Below are 21138 nucleotides of genomic sequence, written 5' to 3'. Positions count from 1 at the left end.
TACTTCTTGACGTACATATAGAATGCCTTGGGATTCATTTTAATCCTATTTGATAAGCTCTTCATGGCCCCTCCTGGCTTTCCTAATTCCCTTGTTTAGTTCTTTTCTGGCTTCTTTATACTTGTGTACTTCGTTTGATCCTAACTTCCGAAGCTTTACACGCATTTTCTTTTATTGGCCAAATTCATTACCCCTCTGGACATCCAAGGTTCTCTTATCTTTCCATCCCCATCCTTCCTTCTAGCAGGACTCTGTATAATTAATCTTTAAGCATCCTCCACATGTCTGATGTGGACTTGATAGAGAAAAAGGTGTTCCCAATTAATGCTGCTTAGTTCCTGCCTAATGCCCCCATAATTTACCCAACTCCAATTTAAAATTCTCCCATAAGGGCCATTCATGTGCTTACCTGCAGCTGTCTTGAAAGTTAAGGTGCTGTGGCCACTGTTCCCTCACTGTTCACCCACTGAAAGGTCAGGCACCTGGACAGCGTCATTACTCAGCACCAGATCCAGTATGGCTTCTCCTCTCATTGGACTGTCCACATACTGATTTAAGAAACCTTCCTGGATACACTTAACAAATTCAGCCCCATCTAAACCCCTTACACACAGAAACACAGAGTTTATATTAGTTAGGGAAGTTAAAATCCCCCATGACAACAACCCTACTATTTTTACACATATCCTTAGTTTGATTACATAGGTGTTCCTTTCATGGCTCGGTGGCTCGGAGGTCTGTAGTACAATCCAATCGGTGTCCTGATTCCTGTTCCTGAGTTCCACCCAAATGGACTCAATGTCTGACGCCTTCATTATGTCTCTTCTGAGTGCAGCTGTGGTATTGTCCCAAATTAGTGGTGCAACTCCACCTCCTGTCTTTTCTAAAACTTTGAAAACCTGGTACATCAATCACCCATTCTTGCCCCTCTCTCAACCAAGTTTCAGTAATGGTTACAACATCATAGTTCCATGCTCTTAATTTCATCGCCCTTACTTGTAATACGCCGAGCATTAAAATATACACACTTCAAACTATCTGACCTATCGTACCTGTTATTTCGTTTTTTGCTTTTCATTACCTTCTCTGACATCTACCTCTGGTCCGATCCTTCCCTTACAGACCTGGGGCTCCAGTTCCCAGAACCCTGCAAAACTAGTTTGAACTCCCAAGTGGCATCAGTAAATCTGGCTCTTTCCCAACTCTCTATACTCACTGTGTAGGACCTCTTCTCCTTTTCTGCCTATGCCATTGGTGCCAATATGCACCATGACCTCTGGTTGTGCCCCCTCCCCCTTAAGAATATTTTACACCCAGCTGATCCGTCATGGATCCTAGTATCTGGTATCTCTTTTACAGCCACAGAACTTCCTTTCTGTCCTCTTAACTTGGGAGTTGAATATACTCAGGATCATTTAGGAGATACTTCATGGAAAGTTGTGTGAATGTGAAACAAGCAGGCAGCTCAAGTGGTGGGTGCAGGTCGATTGCAACATTTAAGGAAAGTTTGGATACGTACATGGATGTGAGGGGTATGGAGGGATGTAGTGTAGGTGCAGATCAATGGGACTAGGCATGGACTGGATGAGCCAAAGGACCTGTGTCTGTAATAGTACCGTGCCTGCATTGTGTAATACCACTAATATTAAGTGAAATGTAAACATTCCCCATTTTGGTCTCTCACTCGTGAGACATTACAGAATGAACACGCAGCTGCACAGAAAATTCTAGACTTTAAGCACTTGCAATCCTTCCTGATGTACAGTGATAAATATTTCCTTTTAAAATTTTGTACCTTCGCATTGATCTAGATTGGCATTTAGTGTACTTTTGTCTTCCATCTTGTATCTTAGCAATATGTTGTATTTTATTTTGTGTAAGTACTGCAAGTTTAACTGGTATGGTTGCCCTTTGCTAACAGTGTTGGATATAGAGTTAAGTTAACCATCTCCCTCTTTAGGGCAAGTGTACATAGTAACTTGTAAAACTTGGTTATTTTATGCATAATTTTGGGGAAACCATTGGGATCACACAGTGTAATCAAGGGTGATGTACATGCTATTTTTTTAATCTAAGATACTTCATTGGTTATATACTCAGACCCCGCATAGCGTTGATTTGTTACAATGTGGTTATTCAAGTCTTTACCAAAATTTTAAAAAAATGACAAGTTTATTCTAAATAACTTAAAACTTCTAGTGGCCACCATTAGAGTAAGCATTCATTCAGCCAATGAGAGTGCTTTACATACATTCTGAGCCACTCACAGCCAATCTCATATTAGTTCACATTTTCTGCTCTGCATATGTAAACATTCTTGCTCCCTCACTAAATTATTCAGCTTTTTTCACCCATAATGTCTGGGAAATTACCTGCAACTTCCAGTGTGGGTAGTACATCTAAGATGTCTAGGAACAGCATTAGCATGGATGTGAAACTGCAAGTGACACAGCATTTGGAAGCTGGTGAGCAGCAGGTTGACGTTAGTGCCTCTGAAATTGGCTACATCAATGATCAGAACAATTATTTTAAAAATGCAGAGAAGATAAAAGGTTCTGCAATAATCTCAAAGTTATCAATGAAGGTGACTCATTCAAGGAGCCATTAGCTTGAAAAAAATGGAAAGTAGACTAAATGTATGGGTGGATGACCAAATGCAATGAAACATGCCCCTAAGCCAGCTGATAATAATGGAAAAAGCAAGAAGCATCTTTAATCATATTCAAGAAGATGATGTGTTGCTGACATTCACTGCCAGCAGAGGTTGTTTTTATAGGTTTACACAGCGCATTAACCTCCGTAGCATGTGCGTCTCTGATGAAGCATGTTGGCATGCCAGTATTGCACTATTCAGTGTGTTTGTCATAGGAGTCGAGATCTTTCAAGTTGTAGAAAGGTTTTTGGGATTTAAGTTGGGAAATTGTGGAGGAACATTTTTGATGAGTTGTTGGGCATATTTTGGATATGCTTGTAGAATTTTGATGAAGCTCTTCTACAGATCTCTGGGGTGCTGTTTCGCTCATTGTTGGGAGCCGTTGGACAAGTGTTGATTTAGGCTTCCTGAAATTATTCTCATAGAAGTGTGGAGCTGTGTATTGATAATGTTTGTGTGAGCTCTTCTCTCCCAGGTGGGTGCACAATGTTCGGTGACTGAGAAACGTAGTACTAGGCTGGATGTTCATAGGACTGACTGGTTGGTACCCCATTTGGTTTCTGCTATCTTCGTGATCATGGTCATTCTGAATTTTAGTTTCTTTGCAACATTTTGAAGGTGGGTCTTTGTATGAGAGAGTGTGATCTACTGTGACTCCTTAGTACTTTGGGTATGGATTGTTGGGTAGCTGTTTGTCATGTGGTTTGATATTAAGTTTAACTTTGGCTAGTCAGTTGTCTATGAAATATGGAAGTTACTGTTTTGACATTCATATTTAGGTATCACCTTGAGAAGTAGTTGGATAGGGAGTTATATCTTGAGTAAATTTTTTTCAATGGATTTGACATTGTTCAACTGGAAGGCTATGACCCAGTCATTAGTGTATCCAAATTTAGTAGATTTGTTTTCAGGGAGGTCACTGAGGTACAGATTGAACCAGGTTGGGGGCCAGATCTGACTCTTGGGGGACACCATTGTGGAATTTCATAATACAACTAGTGTCACTTCCTAGGCAGGTGAAGAAAATTAAAGCTTATGATTGTGTGTCACTCTGAAACACTGAGCAATGAAAGGCATTTTAATCAAGTCTACCAGTAATTGAAAATCAAACAAGAAAGCCTGGGTGATGGTTGATGTTTTCCAAAATTGGTTTGTTTCATATTTTTATCCATGAGTGAAGCGGCATTCTGAGGAGTATGACCTTGAACCTAAGGGTGCTTGATAATGCCCCAGTCCACCCTGAGAATCTTGACATGCTTTGGACCTACATTCCTATAGAAGTGATTTACCATCCACCTAACACCACCTTCATAAATTCAACCGGTGGATCGTAGGGTAATATTGAATTTTAAAGCCTACTATCTTTGTCGCACATTCAAGCAACTTGTAGAGGAAACTATTGGTCAAGATGAACAGTTCATTAGGCAATTTTGAAAAACTAGAACATCATGAAAGCTATAGACAATATTAGAGCAGCCTGGGATGAATTAACTTCAAACTGCGTGAACAGATTGTGGGTGAAGTAATGGCCAGAAGCGTAGAATGATATCCTAGGATTTCAGGTTGAACCAGTCAACCAAAACCACAAACAACAGGAATTCTGCAGATGCTGGAAATTCAAGCAACATACATCAAAGTTGCTGGTGAATGCAGCAGGCCAAGCAGCATCTATAGGAAGAGGCGCAGTCGACGTTTCAGGCCGAGACCCTTCGTCAGGACCAAAACCACTGTTGAACTGGCCAGTGAAGCAGGATTAAAGGATATTAATGATGGCAGTGTTGAAGAGTTACTGCATTTTTATGATGAGAGCCTTGATAACGAAGAGCTTTGAGAATTGGCAGAGCAGTGCTCAGAAACCATAGAAAGCATAGAAAAACTACAGCACAGAAACAGGCCTTTTGGCCCTTCTTGGCTGTGCCGAACCATTTTCTGCCTAGTCCTACTGACCTGCACACGGAGCATATCCCTCTATACACCTCCCATCCATGTATCTGTCCAATTTATTCTTAAATGTTAAAAAAGAACCCGCATTTACCACCTCGTCTGGCAGCTCATTCCATACTCCTACCACTTTCTGTGTGAAGAAGCCCCCCCCAATGTTCCCTTTAAACTTTTCCCCCCTCACCCTTAATCCATGTCCTCTGGTTTTTTTTCTCCCCTTGCCTCAGTGGAAAAAGCCTACTTGCATTCACCCTGTCTATACACATCATAATTTTATATACCTCTATCAAATCTCCCCTCATTCTTCTACGCTCCAGGGAATAAAGTCCTAACCTATTCAACCTTTCTCTGTAACTGAGTTTCTTAAGTCCCGGCAACATCCTTGTAAACCTTCTCTGCACTCTTTCAACCTTATTTATATCCTTCCTGTAATTTGGTGACCAAAACTGAACACAATGCTCCAGATTCGGCCTCACCAATGCCTTATACAATCTCATCATAACATTCCAGCTCTTATACTCAATACTTTGATTAGTAAAGGCCAATATACCAAAAGCTCTCTTTACGACCCTATCTACCTGTGACGCCACCTTTAGGGAATTTTGTATCTGTATTCCCAGATCCCTCTGTTCTACTGCACTCCTCAGTGCCTTACCATTAACCCTGTATGTTCTACCTTGGTTTGTCCTTCACCCGCTTCATGGGTGAATCTGTGGACATGGATGAAGAGGAGGAAACATCACCAAGAAACCTCGCCACAGAATTCCTCAATACTAGCGTCACCACGATCACATAAATCACGGACCATCAATAATGACCCTGACTGGGAACGAAGCAATTTTAAGGCGGGGGGGGGGTACACTCGAGCTACCGAGAAGTGCTGTATGAGAGGAAACGTGAGAAAAGGCAGTCAAATCTTGATAAGCTTTGTGATCTTGATTATCTTGAAAGGAAGAATAATGTATATCCTTTTAAAGGATTTGGAAGTTCTGTATAGTGTTGTCTGTTTCAGAAGTCAAAATGCCTACTTGAAGAAGAAGCCAAAGTTGGAGGAGGACCCGTAGCCGGGTCCCTTCTCTAAGATGTAATCACCATCCGCTTCCCTTCACTGCTGTTGCGATGTGTTGCTGCTCCACTGATGTACACGTTAGGCCTATTTATATGTTTGTTACTCCACAAATTACGGTGTATACATAGCATAATATATATCTAGGGTTTAATTTTTTTAAAAAATCTGGCACACATGTCCATTTATGTACTGTTATAATGACCCTGCATAGTGCAGATTTACATAGTGCTCCACCTTCGAGGAATGCTCCCTCGGTGTCAAGCAGGGTCTGAGTGTAATGTAGAGATGTAATCTGTACACAATAAGCTTAATAAGGTAATCAAGTAAAATTGATCAAGGTAATTAAGTAATATTGGTCAGAGTTCTCATGAACGTCAGCCACTCTTACGTGTGAGTCTCTGAAATGGAGTTTGAATTCAGTCTTTTAAATGACAGTGGTTGCAGTTTGGCCACAGCTGATAATCCAGGAAGATCGATATTTATACCATATCTTACTTGAAAAGAAGAACAATGTGTATCCTTTTAAAGGATTTGGAAGTTCTGTATAGTGTTGTCTGTTTCAGAAGTCAAACATTTGTACTTACCATAAGCACATTTCATTGCAGTGCTGACTATTACATCAATTTCAGCTTTGGTTTTTAGGCAGTATTTTGTTAAACTCTTCAAATTCATTTTGATAACATTGCATTTTCTTTACCAACCTTTCCCTGTTACTCAGAGATTCATATAGGTTTGATTTGTCTTCAGTAGTTTCATGCTGCTACTTCCTGATGAGCATTTAGAGAGATTTGGGTCAATTAAATTTCATTCTATAGGTTTAATAGATTTGCTTGTGGTTGTTGGTGCATCCTGTCTTAACAGTTTTCACCTCATCTATTACCTCTGCCATCCCTGCTTGTTCCAATAATAGTCAGTACCTCCATAGATACTCTACAAATCTGTAGCTGTTCTGAACCCTGTCAGCATATTTTTTGCCTTTGATTTTAATATAATTTCCCACTCCATCTTCTGATTATTTGCAAGCAAGGTAAAAGCTTAGATTTCCTTCCATGTTGAAAGTATAGTTTAACTGCTGACTAAATAGCTATTGGGTTTTGTTCACCTTAATTATTTGGAAATTCAATTTGAAGATTCTCTAAAGTGTGTTTATTTTATAGGAAGCTTTCAAAGCGGTTGAAGACATTCATGGATTGTTCTCCTTGTCTAAGAAGCCTCCTAAGCCGCAGTTGATGGCAAACTACTATAACAAAGTTTCCACGGTATTCTGGAAGTCGGGAAATGCTCTATTTCATGCATCTACTCTTCACCGACTGTACCATTTGTCCAGAGAGATGAGGAAGAATCTTTCAGCAGAGGAGATGCAGAGGTGCAAAAATATTTGTGTTGATGAAAGAGTTGCTTTCTTTAGTCTGCAATCATTTGGTGAGAAGACATCATAGAGATCCAGTGGAACACTGCAACAATAAAAAGATGTGTTATGGTGTAATTGGTATGCCAATATCTTACATCACGGTGACGTGATATTGGTTCACACTTGCAATTTTTACCAGGTTATCAGTCTCTAGGACTCTTAGAAGGTACTTTTCTTGGGTGAAGAGACAAGATAAATACAAGTGAATCCAGATTTGTCAAGATGATAGTTGCGGAGGATCTTACCTTTGCAGACACTTTCCTTCAAAGTGTGTTCACAGCAATGGAGATGGAAAATTAAATTTGCTACCTAATATTTGAGGAGCCTTGCATTAGCCTCGCATCTTTAATGTGCATAAACCTATGCTAGAATTGTTTTGCTCCCATTCAAAACATTTCAGTGGATATTTCTAACAATTTCAATGAACAGAAGCGAATCGGAGAAGTGAATTATCAGTGTGCTCTTGTTTAACATTATTTCTAAACTTTTTCATGTTTGACCTAATTTTTAAGTGCCATTAGGTAAATGGGTACCAGTTAGAAGCTCTGTTGTTGTTATATTAACAACAGTTCCTAATTAAAGGTAGAGAGATTGCAATTTGAAAGCACTGTTTTGCTTGCAGTAACATTTTAATGGCCTTTATCAATTTGCTATTTTTGAATGAAGATTATTTCTTTGAATACAGAGCACAGTATTACTACATGAAGTAAATGCTATAACTGTCTAGGTTAGTAGCAGCATGTGTCTGCAGAGCATTTTCTGTTGGAGTTTCCCAGTGTATCAGATTTGTAATTTTCCAAATGAAAGTCTCATCATGATGTGATTCTATAAAACTCAAATTTTGTATTGTAATATGAAGGCATTTCTCAATTTATTCATTGCTTTTATTATGTTTACAGGATGTCCACTAGAGTACTTTTGGCTACTTTATCAATTCCTATTACCCCTGAAAGAACAGACATTGCCCGGCTGCTAGACATGGATGGTATTATTGTTGAAAAGCACCGACGACTAGCTACACTCCTGGGATTGCAGGCACCTCCAACACGGCAGAGTTTAATTAATGACATGGTATAGTTTTTTTTATTGGTCATTCTATTAAAGAGGACCAATTTTCCTATTTTTATTATTTATTCTTGAAAGGTGGGACAAAGATCAAGGATTGCTTGTTTGGCGTATGTTAAGTCATGTGGGCATAAAGACAGCCATTTGCCCTTCCTAATGGGTATTCGCTAACTAGGTTTTTTCCAGCTCTTCACTATTTTTCTTTTGTAGTTTAAAATCTTCTGACTCATGCTTGCATTTAAATTTGTTATTTCTGGTTTATTACAATGCCTGTTTGTGTTATTTCAGTGTTCAGTGATTGCGTACATGGTGGCCAACTAGCCAACTGCCCAGCTTGTGAATCAACAGAATCACTAGTTGCATTGAGGAGAACATGAATGTGAAAAGTGAAGGCCAACACCATTTAATTTTGAATCCCATTGCCACCTTTGTATTTTTTTTTACATTGAACCTCTGTTGTAATCAATCTTTTGGGATCCTTCAGAGACTTCTGTTTTTCTCTTTGGAATCTTAAAACTTCATGCAGTTTCATCAATATAAAAGGCCGGCTGGTGGCGCAGTGAGATCAGTGCCGGACTCGGGAGCAAAGGTTCCCGAGTTCGAATCCAGGTCGGGCCACCCCCGAGCACGCTTTCCATCTGTGCCGGGTTGAGTGTCGAGCTAGCCACTTGGCCTCGTGAAAAATACCATTGAAGAATGGCTGAAATATTTGCTTCTTTCATCACACACTAATATGCAGAGTAATTGCAGCATTTCCTGTAATCTATAGTAGTAAGCACATTTCATTGCCTTGTTCTCAATCTTGTTGAGATTCATGGTATTTCTTGTGTGCCAGAATAAGAATTGAGGGTTAATGGTAACGTGGCTTGTTCACCAATAGCCACGATTGCCAGTCACCTCTGACAGAAGGAAGCTGTAGAATTTTGTGAAGGTTACTAATACAGTTGCATTAAATTCCAAATGAAGAGATGATTGATCCAGTAGTTAGCCATTTAATAATTGGCCTCCTTAATTTATTTTCAAAAATTAAATCGTATTGCATTTAAAAAATCTTTATCTGTCGCGTAAAAAAAATCACAAGTGAAAATCTGACTCTTTAACAACTATCATTATTTCTGCTGCACATAATCTTTCAGCTTCGTGAAAGCAAATTAAGTTATTAATATTTAATATTCAAACAGTTATTCTGTAAGCATCAATTAAGTCTTGGAGCTTGACATTTCTATTAGATGACTAATGAGATTTTATGCAATAATTACAATTAGATTAAGTATTTGCTCTCATTGAATTTCTTCGGTCTTCAAAATGAAGTTGGTCTTTACTTGATCTGGTGTTCGATCGTTAAAACCAGGACACAAGATCCCATTCAAACTTGTGTAGTTTTTCTTTTCATAAATGTGTTTTGATGCTGCTTGTCATGTCTTTTTGAAAAGCGTGTTTAAAAGTTCAATTCTTTTTGATCTTTTTTTTAAAATAAATATAAGGTGCGATTCAATGTGATGCAATATGCAGCACCTGAGGTGAAGGATGTCTACAACTGGTTAGAAATGGAATTTCACCCGCTCAAACTTTGTGGGCGAGTTATTAAGGTAATAAAAAATAATAAATAACACCTGATTTCCCTCTTGCGCATTCGAACTTTTGGGGGAAAAAATTGTTTAAGGTATAAGAGGTATTCCCCCAAGTTGTGCTATTCCTAATAAATGTTATTCCAACCATTTGGAAGTAATGGATACTTTGATTCAGAGTGTAGTTAGATGAAAACAATGGTATAGCTACAAACATTATTCCCTCAGAAGAACCAAGACAAGGGGCAAACAATGTGAGCTGTCTCAGGTTTATTGGAAGTGAAATCAGGAAGTTTTCCTGATGTCAAAGGTTTTGGAAATCCTAGGAATCTAATTAGAAAAGCTGTGCATTTTAGGTCAATTAATGTTTCATTACAGAGATCAAATGATGTTAAAGCAGAGGTTTAAAAGGATATAAAATAATTGTGTGTAAAATTAAGATAAAGTTCATAGTAAATTTATTATCAAAGTGTATATACAGTGGCATGCAAAAGTTTGGGCACCCCGGGTCAAATTTTCTGTTACTGTGAATAGCTAAGCGAGTAAAAGATGAACTGATTTCCAAAAGGCATAACGTTAAAAGATGACACATTTCTTTAATATTTTAAGCAAGAAAACTTTTTTATTTCCATCTTTTACGGTTTCAAAATAACATCAAAGGAAAAGGACCTGAAGCAAAAGTTTGGGCACCCTCATTGGCAGTACTTAGTAACACTCCCTTTGACAAGTATCACAGCTTGGAACTGCTTTTTGCAGCCAGCTAAGAGTCTTTCAATTCATGTTTGGGGGATTTTCGCCCATTCTTCCTTGCAGAAGGCTTCTAGTTCTGTGAGATTCTTGGGCCGTCCTGCATGCATTGCTCTTTTGAGGTTTATCCACAGATTCTCGATGATGTTTAGGTTGGGGGACTGTGAGGGCCATGGCAAAACCTTCAGCTTGTGCCTTTCAGGTAGTCCATTGTGGATTTTGAGGTGTGTTTAGGTTCATTATCCTGTTGTAGAAGCCATCCTCTTTTCATCTTTGGCTTTTTTACAGATGGTGTGATGTTTGCTTTCAGAATTAATTCTTCCCTCTACCAGTGAAATGTTCCCCGTGCCACTGGCTGCAATACAAGCCCAAAGCATGATCGATCCACCCCTGTGCTTAACAGTTGGAGAGGGGTTCTTTTCATGAAATTCTGCACCCTTTTTTCTCCAAACATACCTTTGCTCATTGTGGCCAAAAAGTTCTATTTTAACTTCATCAGACTTGTTTTCCAAAATGCATCAGGCTTGTTTAGATGTTCCTTTGAACCTTTTGAATAGAACATTTAATAGAACAGGGAACATTTACTGGTAGAGGGAAGAATGAATTCAATCAAATAAGTCGGCCCTCCTTATCCGGGAGGTATTGGTTCCGGGACCCCTCGCCGATACCAAAAAAAACGCGGATGCTCAAGTCCCTTATTCAACCTGTCTCAATGCGATGGACCTTAGGACCCAGTGGAACCCCAGACCTTATTTAACCTGTCTTAGTGCGGTGGACATTAGGACTCAGCGGCGGAGTTCTGAATCTGCAGAGTTTCTGATGACGAAAATAATCACGATCATGATTGAAAGTAAAGTGGAAATAATAAAGCGATCGGAAAGAGGTGAAACGCCATCGGTCATTGGAATAACGTTAGGCTACAGTCGGTCAATGATCGGAACAATTTTAAAGGATAAGGTGAGAAAGGCCCTGCCCCGATGAAAGCTACAATTATTGCTAAGCAATTCAATGGTTCAATTTTTGGGTTTTGGGTTTTTGATCCTCCACGTCAACCCGGCACGGATGGAGAGTACGCTCGGGAGTGCTCTGTCACTGGATCGAACTCGGGAACTTTAGTTCCCGAGCCCAGCGCTGAAATGTACGTTTCTTAAGTGATTTATATACATAGAAAGGTAAAATATATACTATATACTAAGACAAACGTTTGACTAACTAACGCTAAATAGTACCGGATGTACCTGTTTCGACTTACTTAGTAAGAGAACTTCCGTTTTTTTTCGATCCCGATCCACAATAACCTACGCATATCCTCCCGTATACTTTAAATCATCTCTAGATTACTTATAATACCTAATACAATGTAAATGCTATGTTAAATAGTTGTTATACTGCATTGTTTAGGGAATAATGACAGGAAAAAAAAGTCTGTACATGCTCGAACAACAAGTGCTGGAAGAGCACTTCCTGGTTTTCTCGATTCGCGGTTGGTTGAATTTGCGCATGTGGAACTCGCGGATAAGGAGGGCCGACTGTACCAGCCAATTCTGGAAACAAACACCACACCGTCTGTAAAAAAAAGCCGAAGATGAAAAGAAGATGGCTTCTACAACAGGATAACCTCAAAGTCCGCAATGGACTACCTCAAGAGGCGCAAGCTGAAGGTTTTGCCATGACCCTCACAGTCCACTGACCTAAGCATCATCGAGGATCTGTGGATAGACGTCAAAAAGAGCAGTGTGTGCAAGACGGCCCAAGAATCTCACAGAACTAGAAGCCTTTTGCAAGGAAGAATGGGCGAAAATCCCCCAAACAAGAATTGAAAGACTTAGCTGGCTACAAAAAGCGTTTACAAGCTGTGCTACTTGTCAAAGGGGCCATGCAAGGTGCCCAAACTTCTGCTTCTGGCCCTTTTCCTTTTTTGTTATTTTGAAACTGTAAAAGATAGTAAAAGAAATTAAAAAAAAAGTTTTCTTGTTTAAAGTATTAAAGAATGTGTCATCTTTAACTTTATGCCTTTTGGAAATCATTCATCTTTTACTTGCTTAGCTATTCACAGTAACAGAAATTTTGACCAGGGTGCCCAAACTTTTGGATGCCACTGTATATGTACTTTGAAGCTTGGATATTACACAATTTACAATGGTTATTTCACGGTATACACCATTTACTGTGGGCATTCACAGTAAATACAAAAACCATAATAGAATCAATGAAAGGCCGTACCCAATAAGACGCACAAATGAACAATGTGCAAAAGACAGTGATGGGGCAAGTGAACTTATTCCCTGTGGTTCAACAGCCCTGATGGCTGAGGGATAATAACTGTTCCTGAACTTGGTGGGGTGAGTCTTGAGGCTCCTGTATCTTCATTCTGATGGAGACAGTGAGTAAAGAGCGTGATCTGGGTGATGGGAATCCTGATGACCGCAGCTTTCCTGCCACAGTTCTCCCATGTGGATGTACTCAGTGGTGGAGAGGGCTTTACCCATGATGAGGGTGGGCAGCCTATTTTAATAATACAATTTGTTCCTCTATTTGGCAGCACATTTTAATATCTTGCTCTTGGTCCCAGAGAGCAGTGATATTTTCAATGTGCTAAAGTAAAGCTGGAGGTTAATTAGCAGATGGTCAAACCATATTGCCATAACTGCCAGTCCCCTCCATACATTCAGCATCATCTGTTTAGGCATTCTTATTGATGGTCATTTCAATAAATGACTGTAATAAGTAATTGTTTTTTTAAATTAGTTCTTTATTGTGAGGATTTTTTTTTTAGCAGCTTTCTGTTTGTATCATTGCTGAGTGCGTAACATTGTTAGTTGTTTAACTGGGTTGACCTGGCATCCTTAACTTTGTTTTTCAGGTTCTCAATTGGGTTCGAGATCAGTCAGAAAAAGAACCTGAACTTCAGCACTATGTGCCTCACTTGCAGAACAACACTATCCTTCGACTTCTTCAACAGGTGCCTGTGTGGTCAGGTTGATTTATTTAGGAATTTAGCTATTTGAATTATAGCTGAATGTAAGCAACCTAAGTTAAAAATGGATTCTTTAATGTTTTCAGCTGTCTAGAAATAGTTGAAATTTGCACTGTTGAAGGTTAGAAGGCTGCACGCCTATTATTACAGGTGGGTGTAATGGCAGCACAGAATATGTGGAGCTGGACAATTCAATGATTATAATGGTGCTACAGTGTGCAGATCTGTGCCTTTTTTCCCTCCTCCATCACTAATATTTCAATTGCATGTTTTCTGTTTAAGAATTTTGAAATTAAGTTTTGTTTATACAACTTGAGGGATATTTGTCATGCTATGGGAATACTGCTGGTTTTGTGGAAAAGCTAGTAAGCTGAAATGGTCGTGCTGGTTTTAAATGTGCAGTTGAGCTTGCTATCCCAATTCTTTTCCTAATTAGTTTCCTAGTAATATTTGGAAGCAGCATAATATTCTTATTTTTAAAGAACAGTGACTACCTTTTTGTAAAGTATTAGAATTTTCTCCTTCATTTATTTGTCTTCTGGTCTGTGGGACCAGATTACTGATGTTCTCCACAAACAATTGGCAAAAAGACCTTTCTTAAAAAAAAAAGCAGCAGCTCATTTTCAGCTAAACTGTGTTTTAGTTTTAAAGTGGTCTCCAATTTGCCATTGTATCAAATATTCATTAGGAAATTGTATTCTTGCTGTTACTAAGGTAACAAACTACATTTGACTTCCCTATTGTGCATTTGAAACTTTAGAAATAACTTGGTAGTGTAAGAGGTTCTTCACGTTTTCCTTTACCTTTTTGAAGGGTATGAATGCTTTAATCAAGACAGCACAACTTAATGTGATGCAGTATAGATACAAATATATTCCTTTTTAGATTTAGTTTTGAGGAGTAAAATTGGGATGTTTGTTTTTTCCTAATGTTCATTGTTTTATAAAGCTTAGAACTCTTAATCAGGGAAAAATTAATGTTTTCAGTTTAGAGATCAAATGATTTTTGAGCAAGAGTTTTAAAAAGATACATAGCATAGATGTGCTAATTGAAGTGGAGGTGTTTTATCTTGAGGATTTGGGACAGGTTGTCTATCATTTTCCTGATAGAATGTAGTTCCTCTGGCAGCACATTTTGATATCTTGCTATCTGTCTTTGAGAGCAGTGATAATTTTAGTGTGCTAAAGTAAAGATGGAGGTTAATTAGCTGATGGCTTGATTACATTGCCATAACTGCCAGTCCCCTCCATACATTAAGAATAGCAGGCTGCAACTTGTTGACATGATGGTCATTTAAATAAATATCCTTTGAGTATGTAATTCCCTGGTTGAGATTTCTACTGCTAGGCTGTGAGTTAGTTTATGTTAGCAGTTTCCTGTAAAAGGCGGTGTACCATGCTGGAAAGTGACTTTTAGCTTCGGCTGATATAAGCACCCATGTTGTCCAACTTGGGAATGTGAGTCAGCCAGTCAGAATTGTGGGATGTGAGAGAAGGTTCAAGAGAGCTGTGCGGAAGAGTTTTCTGAAAGATAGCAGTCTGGCTTTGGGTCTCTTGACGGGGGCTGTGGAGCGGGATGCCGCAGAATGCTGTTGGGAGGAGAGTCCCCGTCGCAAGAAGTGCTTTGTGCAGATGAATGGCTCTGAGGAGGGAGAGCTAGGGTGTTTGACATGGACTTCGAGGGAAGTTGGGTGTGGTGGGTGCTTCCATGCAGACCGTGGGTCCAGCACGTGAGTAAATGATACAGCCCTGAATAGCTCCAACAGTTATGTGTACAGTGGACTGGTTAAACTGTAGTGGACCCTTTTAATTTTTTTTTCCTATTAACTGATAAAGCTGAAATTGGTAAATATACTTTCTTTATAATTTTATCCAGTGTACAATTGTTATTTCTTGCCAACATAATTGTGTATGGGTAGTATTCGCATAGCATTCGCTCTAATCGAGGTTTCTTTAATTGGAACATCACGACATTTCTATTTGGTTGGACCCAAATCATACCAATCCGAGACATACATGTTTATGAAAGGTGACGTTCTCACTGCTGAGTCATGTGGTTGTTAGCAGTCAGCTAATGGGCTGAGTTTGTATCCGAGCCTGATGATGAGGTTGCAGGTATATGTTTTTAAAAATAGTTTGTATCATTGTACAGTGCATATTATATAGATATGTGACTAGGCTGATACTACCATTGAACTGTATGTGAGCTGCAGCGTGTCTCAAAAGTTTTAATATTTTGGATCTTCAACTTGTCCCTTGGATCAAATGGCAGTGGAATACACTCCAAATTCATACTAAGTAAATATCAGGTACCTCATTTTAAAAACAATATCTGGCTGTAACCAGTTGAATGTTAGTCAAAGCATAACACATGGCAAAAAGCTTTTACCTAATTCTGTTTGATTTTGATATTTTTTGCTTGCCACAGGTTGCCCAAATATATCAGAGTATTGAGTTTACGCGATTGGCTTCCTTGGTTCCATTTGCTGATACTTTCCAGTTGGAGCGTGCTATTGTTGATGCTGCTAGACACTGTGATTTGCAGGTAATCCCAGCAGCTACACATATTGTGTGGCCTCTGTCGGTCGTGGTCAACCATCGGCACTGCGCCTCTGGTAGTCACTGGGAGTGGCTTCTTCAGGGCGCAAGCCAGGGTAGAGTTGATATGGAGATCCGTCTGTTGCCCATGCAGTGGGACCCTCCCCCCCCCATGCTGACGACAGGTCCAAAGGAACGACGAAAGTCGATACAGTTTGGTGCCAGCAGCATCGCAGGAGTTGCTGTGCAGCAGTCAGCCGCCTTTGGGACTCCGACTCCGGATTTTTCCTCGGGGTTTACTTCCAAAGTCTCTCCCGTGAACAGATATAGCTGCAAGGAAGTGGAGGTTTGAAAACGGAATTTTCCCTCTCCAAGATGAGCTACCATCCATGGTTAACGAACCCCATCTGCCTGGAGCAACTGGTTTTAAGGCGCCAGTGGTCCTTCTTTGCCCATTCTATCAGTGAGAACAGCTCCGCTGGGCGTAAGAACGATGCCACACGTGAAGGCCAGGAGTTAGACTTGGTTGTCAGAGGCTGTTTGAGACGCATGCCATGAAGAGCATTTGTTTAGCAGTGGGAGCTCGTCCCCACTACCACCCTTCGGCTATGACTACCCTTGGAGCCAAAACATATTGATTGGTGCAGTTACAGTGGCATGCAAAAGTTTGGGCACCCCGGTCAAAATGTCTGCTACTGAATAGTTAAGTGAGTGGAAGATGAACTGATCTCCAAAAGTCATAAAGTTAAAGATGAAGCAGATTAGTGTATTATTTTTGTTTTGTACAATTTTAGAGAGAAAAAAAGGAAAGGAACACCATGCAGAAGTTTGGGCACCCCAAGAGATTTGAGCTCTCAGATAACTTTTACCAAGGTCTCAGACCTTAATAAGCTTGTTAGGGCTATGGCTTGTTCACAGTCATCGTTAGGAAAGGCCAGGTGATGCAAATTTCAAAGCTTTATAAATACTCTGACTCCTCAAACCTTGTCCCAACAATCAGCAGCCATGGGCTCCTCTGAGCAGCTGCCTAGCACTCTGAAAATTAAAATAAATGATGCCCACAAAGCAGGCGAAGGCTATAAGAAGATGGCAAAGTGTTTTCAGGTAGCCATTTCCTCAGTTCGTAATGTAATTAAGAAATGGCAGTTAACAGGAACGGTGGAGGTCAAGTTGAGGTCTGGAAGACCAAGAAAACTTTCTGAGAGAACTGCTCGTAGGATTGCTAGAAAGGCAAATCAAAACCCCTGTTTGATTGCAAAAGACCTTCAGGAAGATTTAGCAGACTGTGGAGTGGTGGTGCATTGTTCTACTGTGCAGCAACACCTGCACAAATATGACCTTCGTGGAAGAGTCATCAGAAGAAAACCTTTCCTGTGTCCTCAGCACAAAATTCAGCATCAGAAGTTTGCAAAGGAACATCTAAACAAGCCTGATGCATTTTGGAAACAAGTCCTGTGACTGATGAAGTTAAAATAGAACTTTTTGGCTGCAATGAGCAAGGGTCTGTTTGGAGAAAAAAGGGTGCAGAATTTCATGAAAAGAACACCTCTCCAACTGTTAAGCATGGGTGGATGGATCATGCTTTGGGCTTGTGTTGCAGCCAGTGGCACGGGGAACATTTCACTGGTAGAGGGAAGAATGAATTCAATTAAATACCAGCAACTTCTGGAAGCAAATATCACACCGTCTGTTTAAAAAAAAAAGCTGAAGATGAAAAGAGGATGGCTTCTACAACAGGATAATGATCCTAAACACACCTCAAAATCCACAATGGACTACCTTAAGAGGCACAAGCTGAAGGTTTTGCCATGGCCCTCACAGTCCCCGACCTAAACATCATCAAGAATCTGAGGATAGACCTCAAAAGAGCAGTGCATGAAAGATGGCCCAACAATCTCACAGAACTAGAAGGCTTTTGCAAGGAAGAATGGGCGAAAATCCCCCAAGCAAGAATTGAAAGACTTAGCTGGCTACAGAAAGCATTTACAAGCTGTGATACTTACCAAAGGGGGTGTTACTAAGTCCTGACCATGCAGGGCGCCTAAACTTTTGCTTCAGCACTTTTCCTTTTTTGTTATTTTGAAACTAAAAGATGGAAATAAAAAAGTAATCTTAAAATATTAAAGAAATGTGTCATCCTTAACTTTATGCCTTTTGGAAATCAAGTCATCTTTTACTTGCTTAGCTATTCACAGTAACAGAAATTTTGACCGGGGTGCCCGAACTTTTGCATGCCACTGTATGTTCGTAATCTGTTAGATTTCAAATATTGACTTTAGTTTTTAGGTTGGAGTGTAATATACAAGTCTGGAATTATTTGTTCCTCTTCAAAACAGTTACTGTTTTTGCACATTGGAAATCAATTGAAATTTTTTCTGTTGGTGATACAGTACCTCTGAAAAATAATTTGGATTTGTACTGATCAATTTATATAAATTTGTGTTGATCTCTTGCAATAGGTTCCTTTCAGTTAATATGATTCCAAACAACTGCTTACTGAGTAACTTTAATTTTCAATCTGCTTGTAGCTTAATTTAAACAGAAATTGTAAATGGGTAATTTGTGTAACTGGAGCAGAATATTCACATTTATCTAGGTGTCATTTTAATGGAATATCAACAAAAACTATTCTTGATACCTATCCCATGATTTTTGCTCATCCATGGAAAACAGGAGATTGGCAGAATGCTCAGGAAAATGTACAATTGTCATGAAAAGCTTAAATTATTAAAACCACACTGGATTTAAAAAGTTATGCCATCCAGTATTACTTGAATACTTTTAAGAAGGGAAACCGTTCTCTGATATTTTTTCCTCCCCCTTTCTAGGTTCGCATAGATCACTCTACCCGTACTTTGAGTTTTGGCACTGATCTTAACTATTCTCCACGAGAAGATTCACCAGTGGGTCCCTTCTTGCAGCCAATGCCCTCGGAGCAAATTAGAAGCCAGCTCACTGCAATGTCTGCTGCATTAGCCAGAGCTATACAAGTTGTTAAGCCAGCACATTTGCTTGTAAGTACTTCATATCATAGTGATCAAGTAAGTGATCATAAAATAATCAAATTTGCTCTGAAATTTGAAAAGCTAAAATCGGATGTATCAGTATTACAGTGGTATACCTGCTGAACCGTGTCTACGCCCACTGGACAAGCCAGCGAGCACTGTGAGGGTCATGTTTTTTGACCTCTCCAGTGCGTTCAACACCATCCGCCCTGCTCTGCTGGGGGAGAAGCTGACAGCGATGCAGGTGAATGCTCCCCTGGTGTCATGGATTCTTGATTACCGGACTGGCAGACCACAGTACGTGTGCTTGCAACACTGTGTGTCCGACAGAGTGATCAGCAGCACTGGGGCTCCACAGGGGACTGTCTTGTCTCCCTTTCTCTTCACCATTTACACCTCGGACTTCAACTACTGCGCAGAGTCTTGTCATCTTCAGAAGTTTTCGGATGATTCTGCCATGGTTGGATGCATCAGCAAGGGAGATGAGGTTGAGTACAGGGCTACTGTAGGAAACTTTGTCACATGGTGTGAGCAGAATTATCTGCAGCTTAATGTGAAAAAGACTAAGGAGCTGGTGGTAGACCTGAGGAGAACTAAGGTACCGGTGACCCCTGTTTCCATCCAGGGGGTCAGTGTGGACATAGTGGAGGATTACAAATACCTGGGGATACGAATTGACAATAAACTGAACTGAACACTGAGGCTGTCTACAAGAAGGGTCAGAGCCGTCTCTACTTCCTGAGGAGACTGAGGTCCTTTAACATCTGCTGGACAATGCTGAGGATGTTCTATGAGTCTGTGGTGGCCAGTGCTATCATGTTTGCTGTTGTGTGCTGGGGCAGCAGGCTGAGGGTAGTAGACACCAACAGAATCAACAAACTTATTCGGAAGGCCAGTGATGTTGTGGGGATGGAACTGGACTCTCTGACGGTGGTGTCTGAAAAGAGGATGCTGTCTAAGTTGCATGCCATCTTGGTCAATGTCTCCCATCCACTACATAATGTACTGGGTGGGCACAGAGACTCATTCCTCCAAGATGCAGCACAGAGCGTCATAGGAAGTCATTCCTGCCTGTGGCCATCAAACTTTACAACTCCTCCCTTGGAGGGTCAGACACCCTATGCCGATAGGCTGGTCCTGGACTTATTTCATAATTTACTGGCATAATTTACATATTACTACTTAACTATTTATGGTTCTATTACTATTTATTATTTATGGTGCAACTAACGAAAACCAATTTCCCCCGGGATCAATAAAGTATGACTATAAAGGGAATTAGAGGAATTGATTGGATAAAACCACTGGCGTGGATGGTGGCAGAGCAGCAACGGCTGGAATTTCTGAAAGCAATTTGGAAGGCACAGTATTTGTACCTCCTGAAGGGGAAGAAGTATTCGAAAGGAAAGATGATAGAATCATAGTTAACGAGAAGTCAAAGCTGACATAAAAGCCAAAGAGAGGATCTCTGTTAAGATTCCAAACAAGAGGAGATCTGCAGCTGCTAGAAATCTGAGCAACACACAAAATGCCGGAGTAGCCCAGTCCTGCTGAAGGATTTTGGTCTGAAAATTCGACTGTACTTGCTTCCATGGGTACTGCCTGGCCTGCTAAGTTCATTCAGCATTTTGTGTATGTTGTTCTGTTAAGATTCCCTTGTTTTTTTTCTCGCTCTCTTTTGCTGTACTTGGTGCACTAAATGGCTGTTGTGTGTTCTTCATGCCGGTTTTCTCCTAGGTAACTACATCTGTGTGAAGTGCATCCAGCCGCAGCTCCTTCAAGACAGTGTTGGGATCTAGAACAGCAGATGGATGACCTTCTGCTTATATGGGAGCGTGAGGAGATAATCGATCAAAGTTACAGCGAAGTAGTCATCCCGAAGTTGCAGGAGGCGAGTAGCTGGGAGACTCAGGAAAAATGGAAATGTAAATAGGCAGTTAGCGCAGAGCACCCCTGTGGCCATTACCCTCAAAAATAAGTATACCTTCTTGGGTACGTTTGTGGGGGATGGCCTCCCGGATGTATGCTATGGAGACCAGGTTACTAGCATTGAGCATGGGTCTGTGGACAGAAAGTAAAGGGAGAGAATAGGGGAGCAGTAGTGATAGGGGACCTCAATAGGCAGGAGATTCTGTGGATGTGAATGGGATACTGGGATGGTATGT

The 21138-nt window shown here is 40.3% G+C and overlaps 1 protein-coding gene and 1 non-coding gene across 2 annotated transcripts in view; both read left to right on the top strand.

Moving 5' to 3' along the window:
• eif3s10 (eukaryotic translation initiation factor 3, subunit 10 (theta)) overlaps positions 1-21138 on the top strand; it is a 66809-nt gene that overhangs the window by 20903 nt on the left and 24768 nt on the right. The window contains exons 6-11 of the mRNA XM_063072063.1: positions 6821-7029; positions 7974-8145; positions 9624-9728; positions 13318-13416; positions 15859-15975; positions 18797-18982. Of these exons, the coding sequence (XP_062928133.1) occupies positions 6821-7029; positions 7974-8145; positions 9624-9728; positions 13318-13416; positions 15859-15975; positions 18797-18982 (888 nt within the window). The remainder of the gene's footprint in view (positions 1-6820; positions 7030-7973; positions 8146-9623; positions 9729-13317; positions 13417-15858; positions 15976-18796; positions 18983-21138) is intronic.
• On the top strand, positions 12994-13124 carry LOC134359142 (small nucleolar RNA SNORA19). The gene has a single exon (XR_010021048.1). It is a non-coding gene; the product is annotated as a small nucleolar RNA SNORA19 (small nucleolar RNA).

Source organism: Mobula hypostoma, chromosome 19 (genome assembly GCF_963921235.1).
Source record: "Mobula hypostoma chromosome 19, sMobHyp1.1, whole genome shotgun sequence".
NCBI classification, from domain to species: Eukaryota; Metazoa; Chordata; class Chondrichthyes; order Myliobatiformes; family Myliobatidae; genus Mobula; species Mobula hypostoma.
This window is presented reverse-complemented; position numbering and strand designations above follow the sequence as displayed.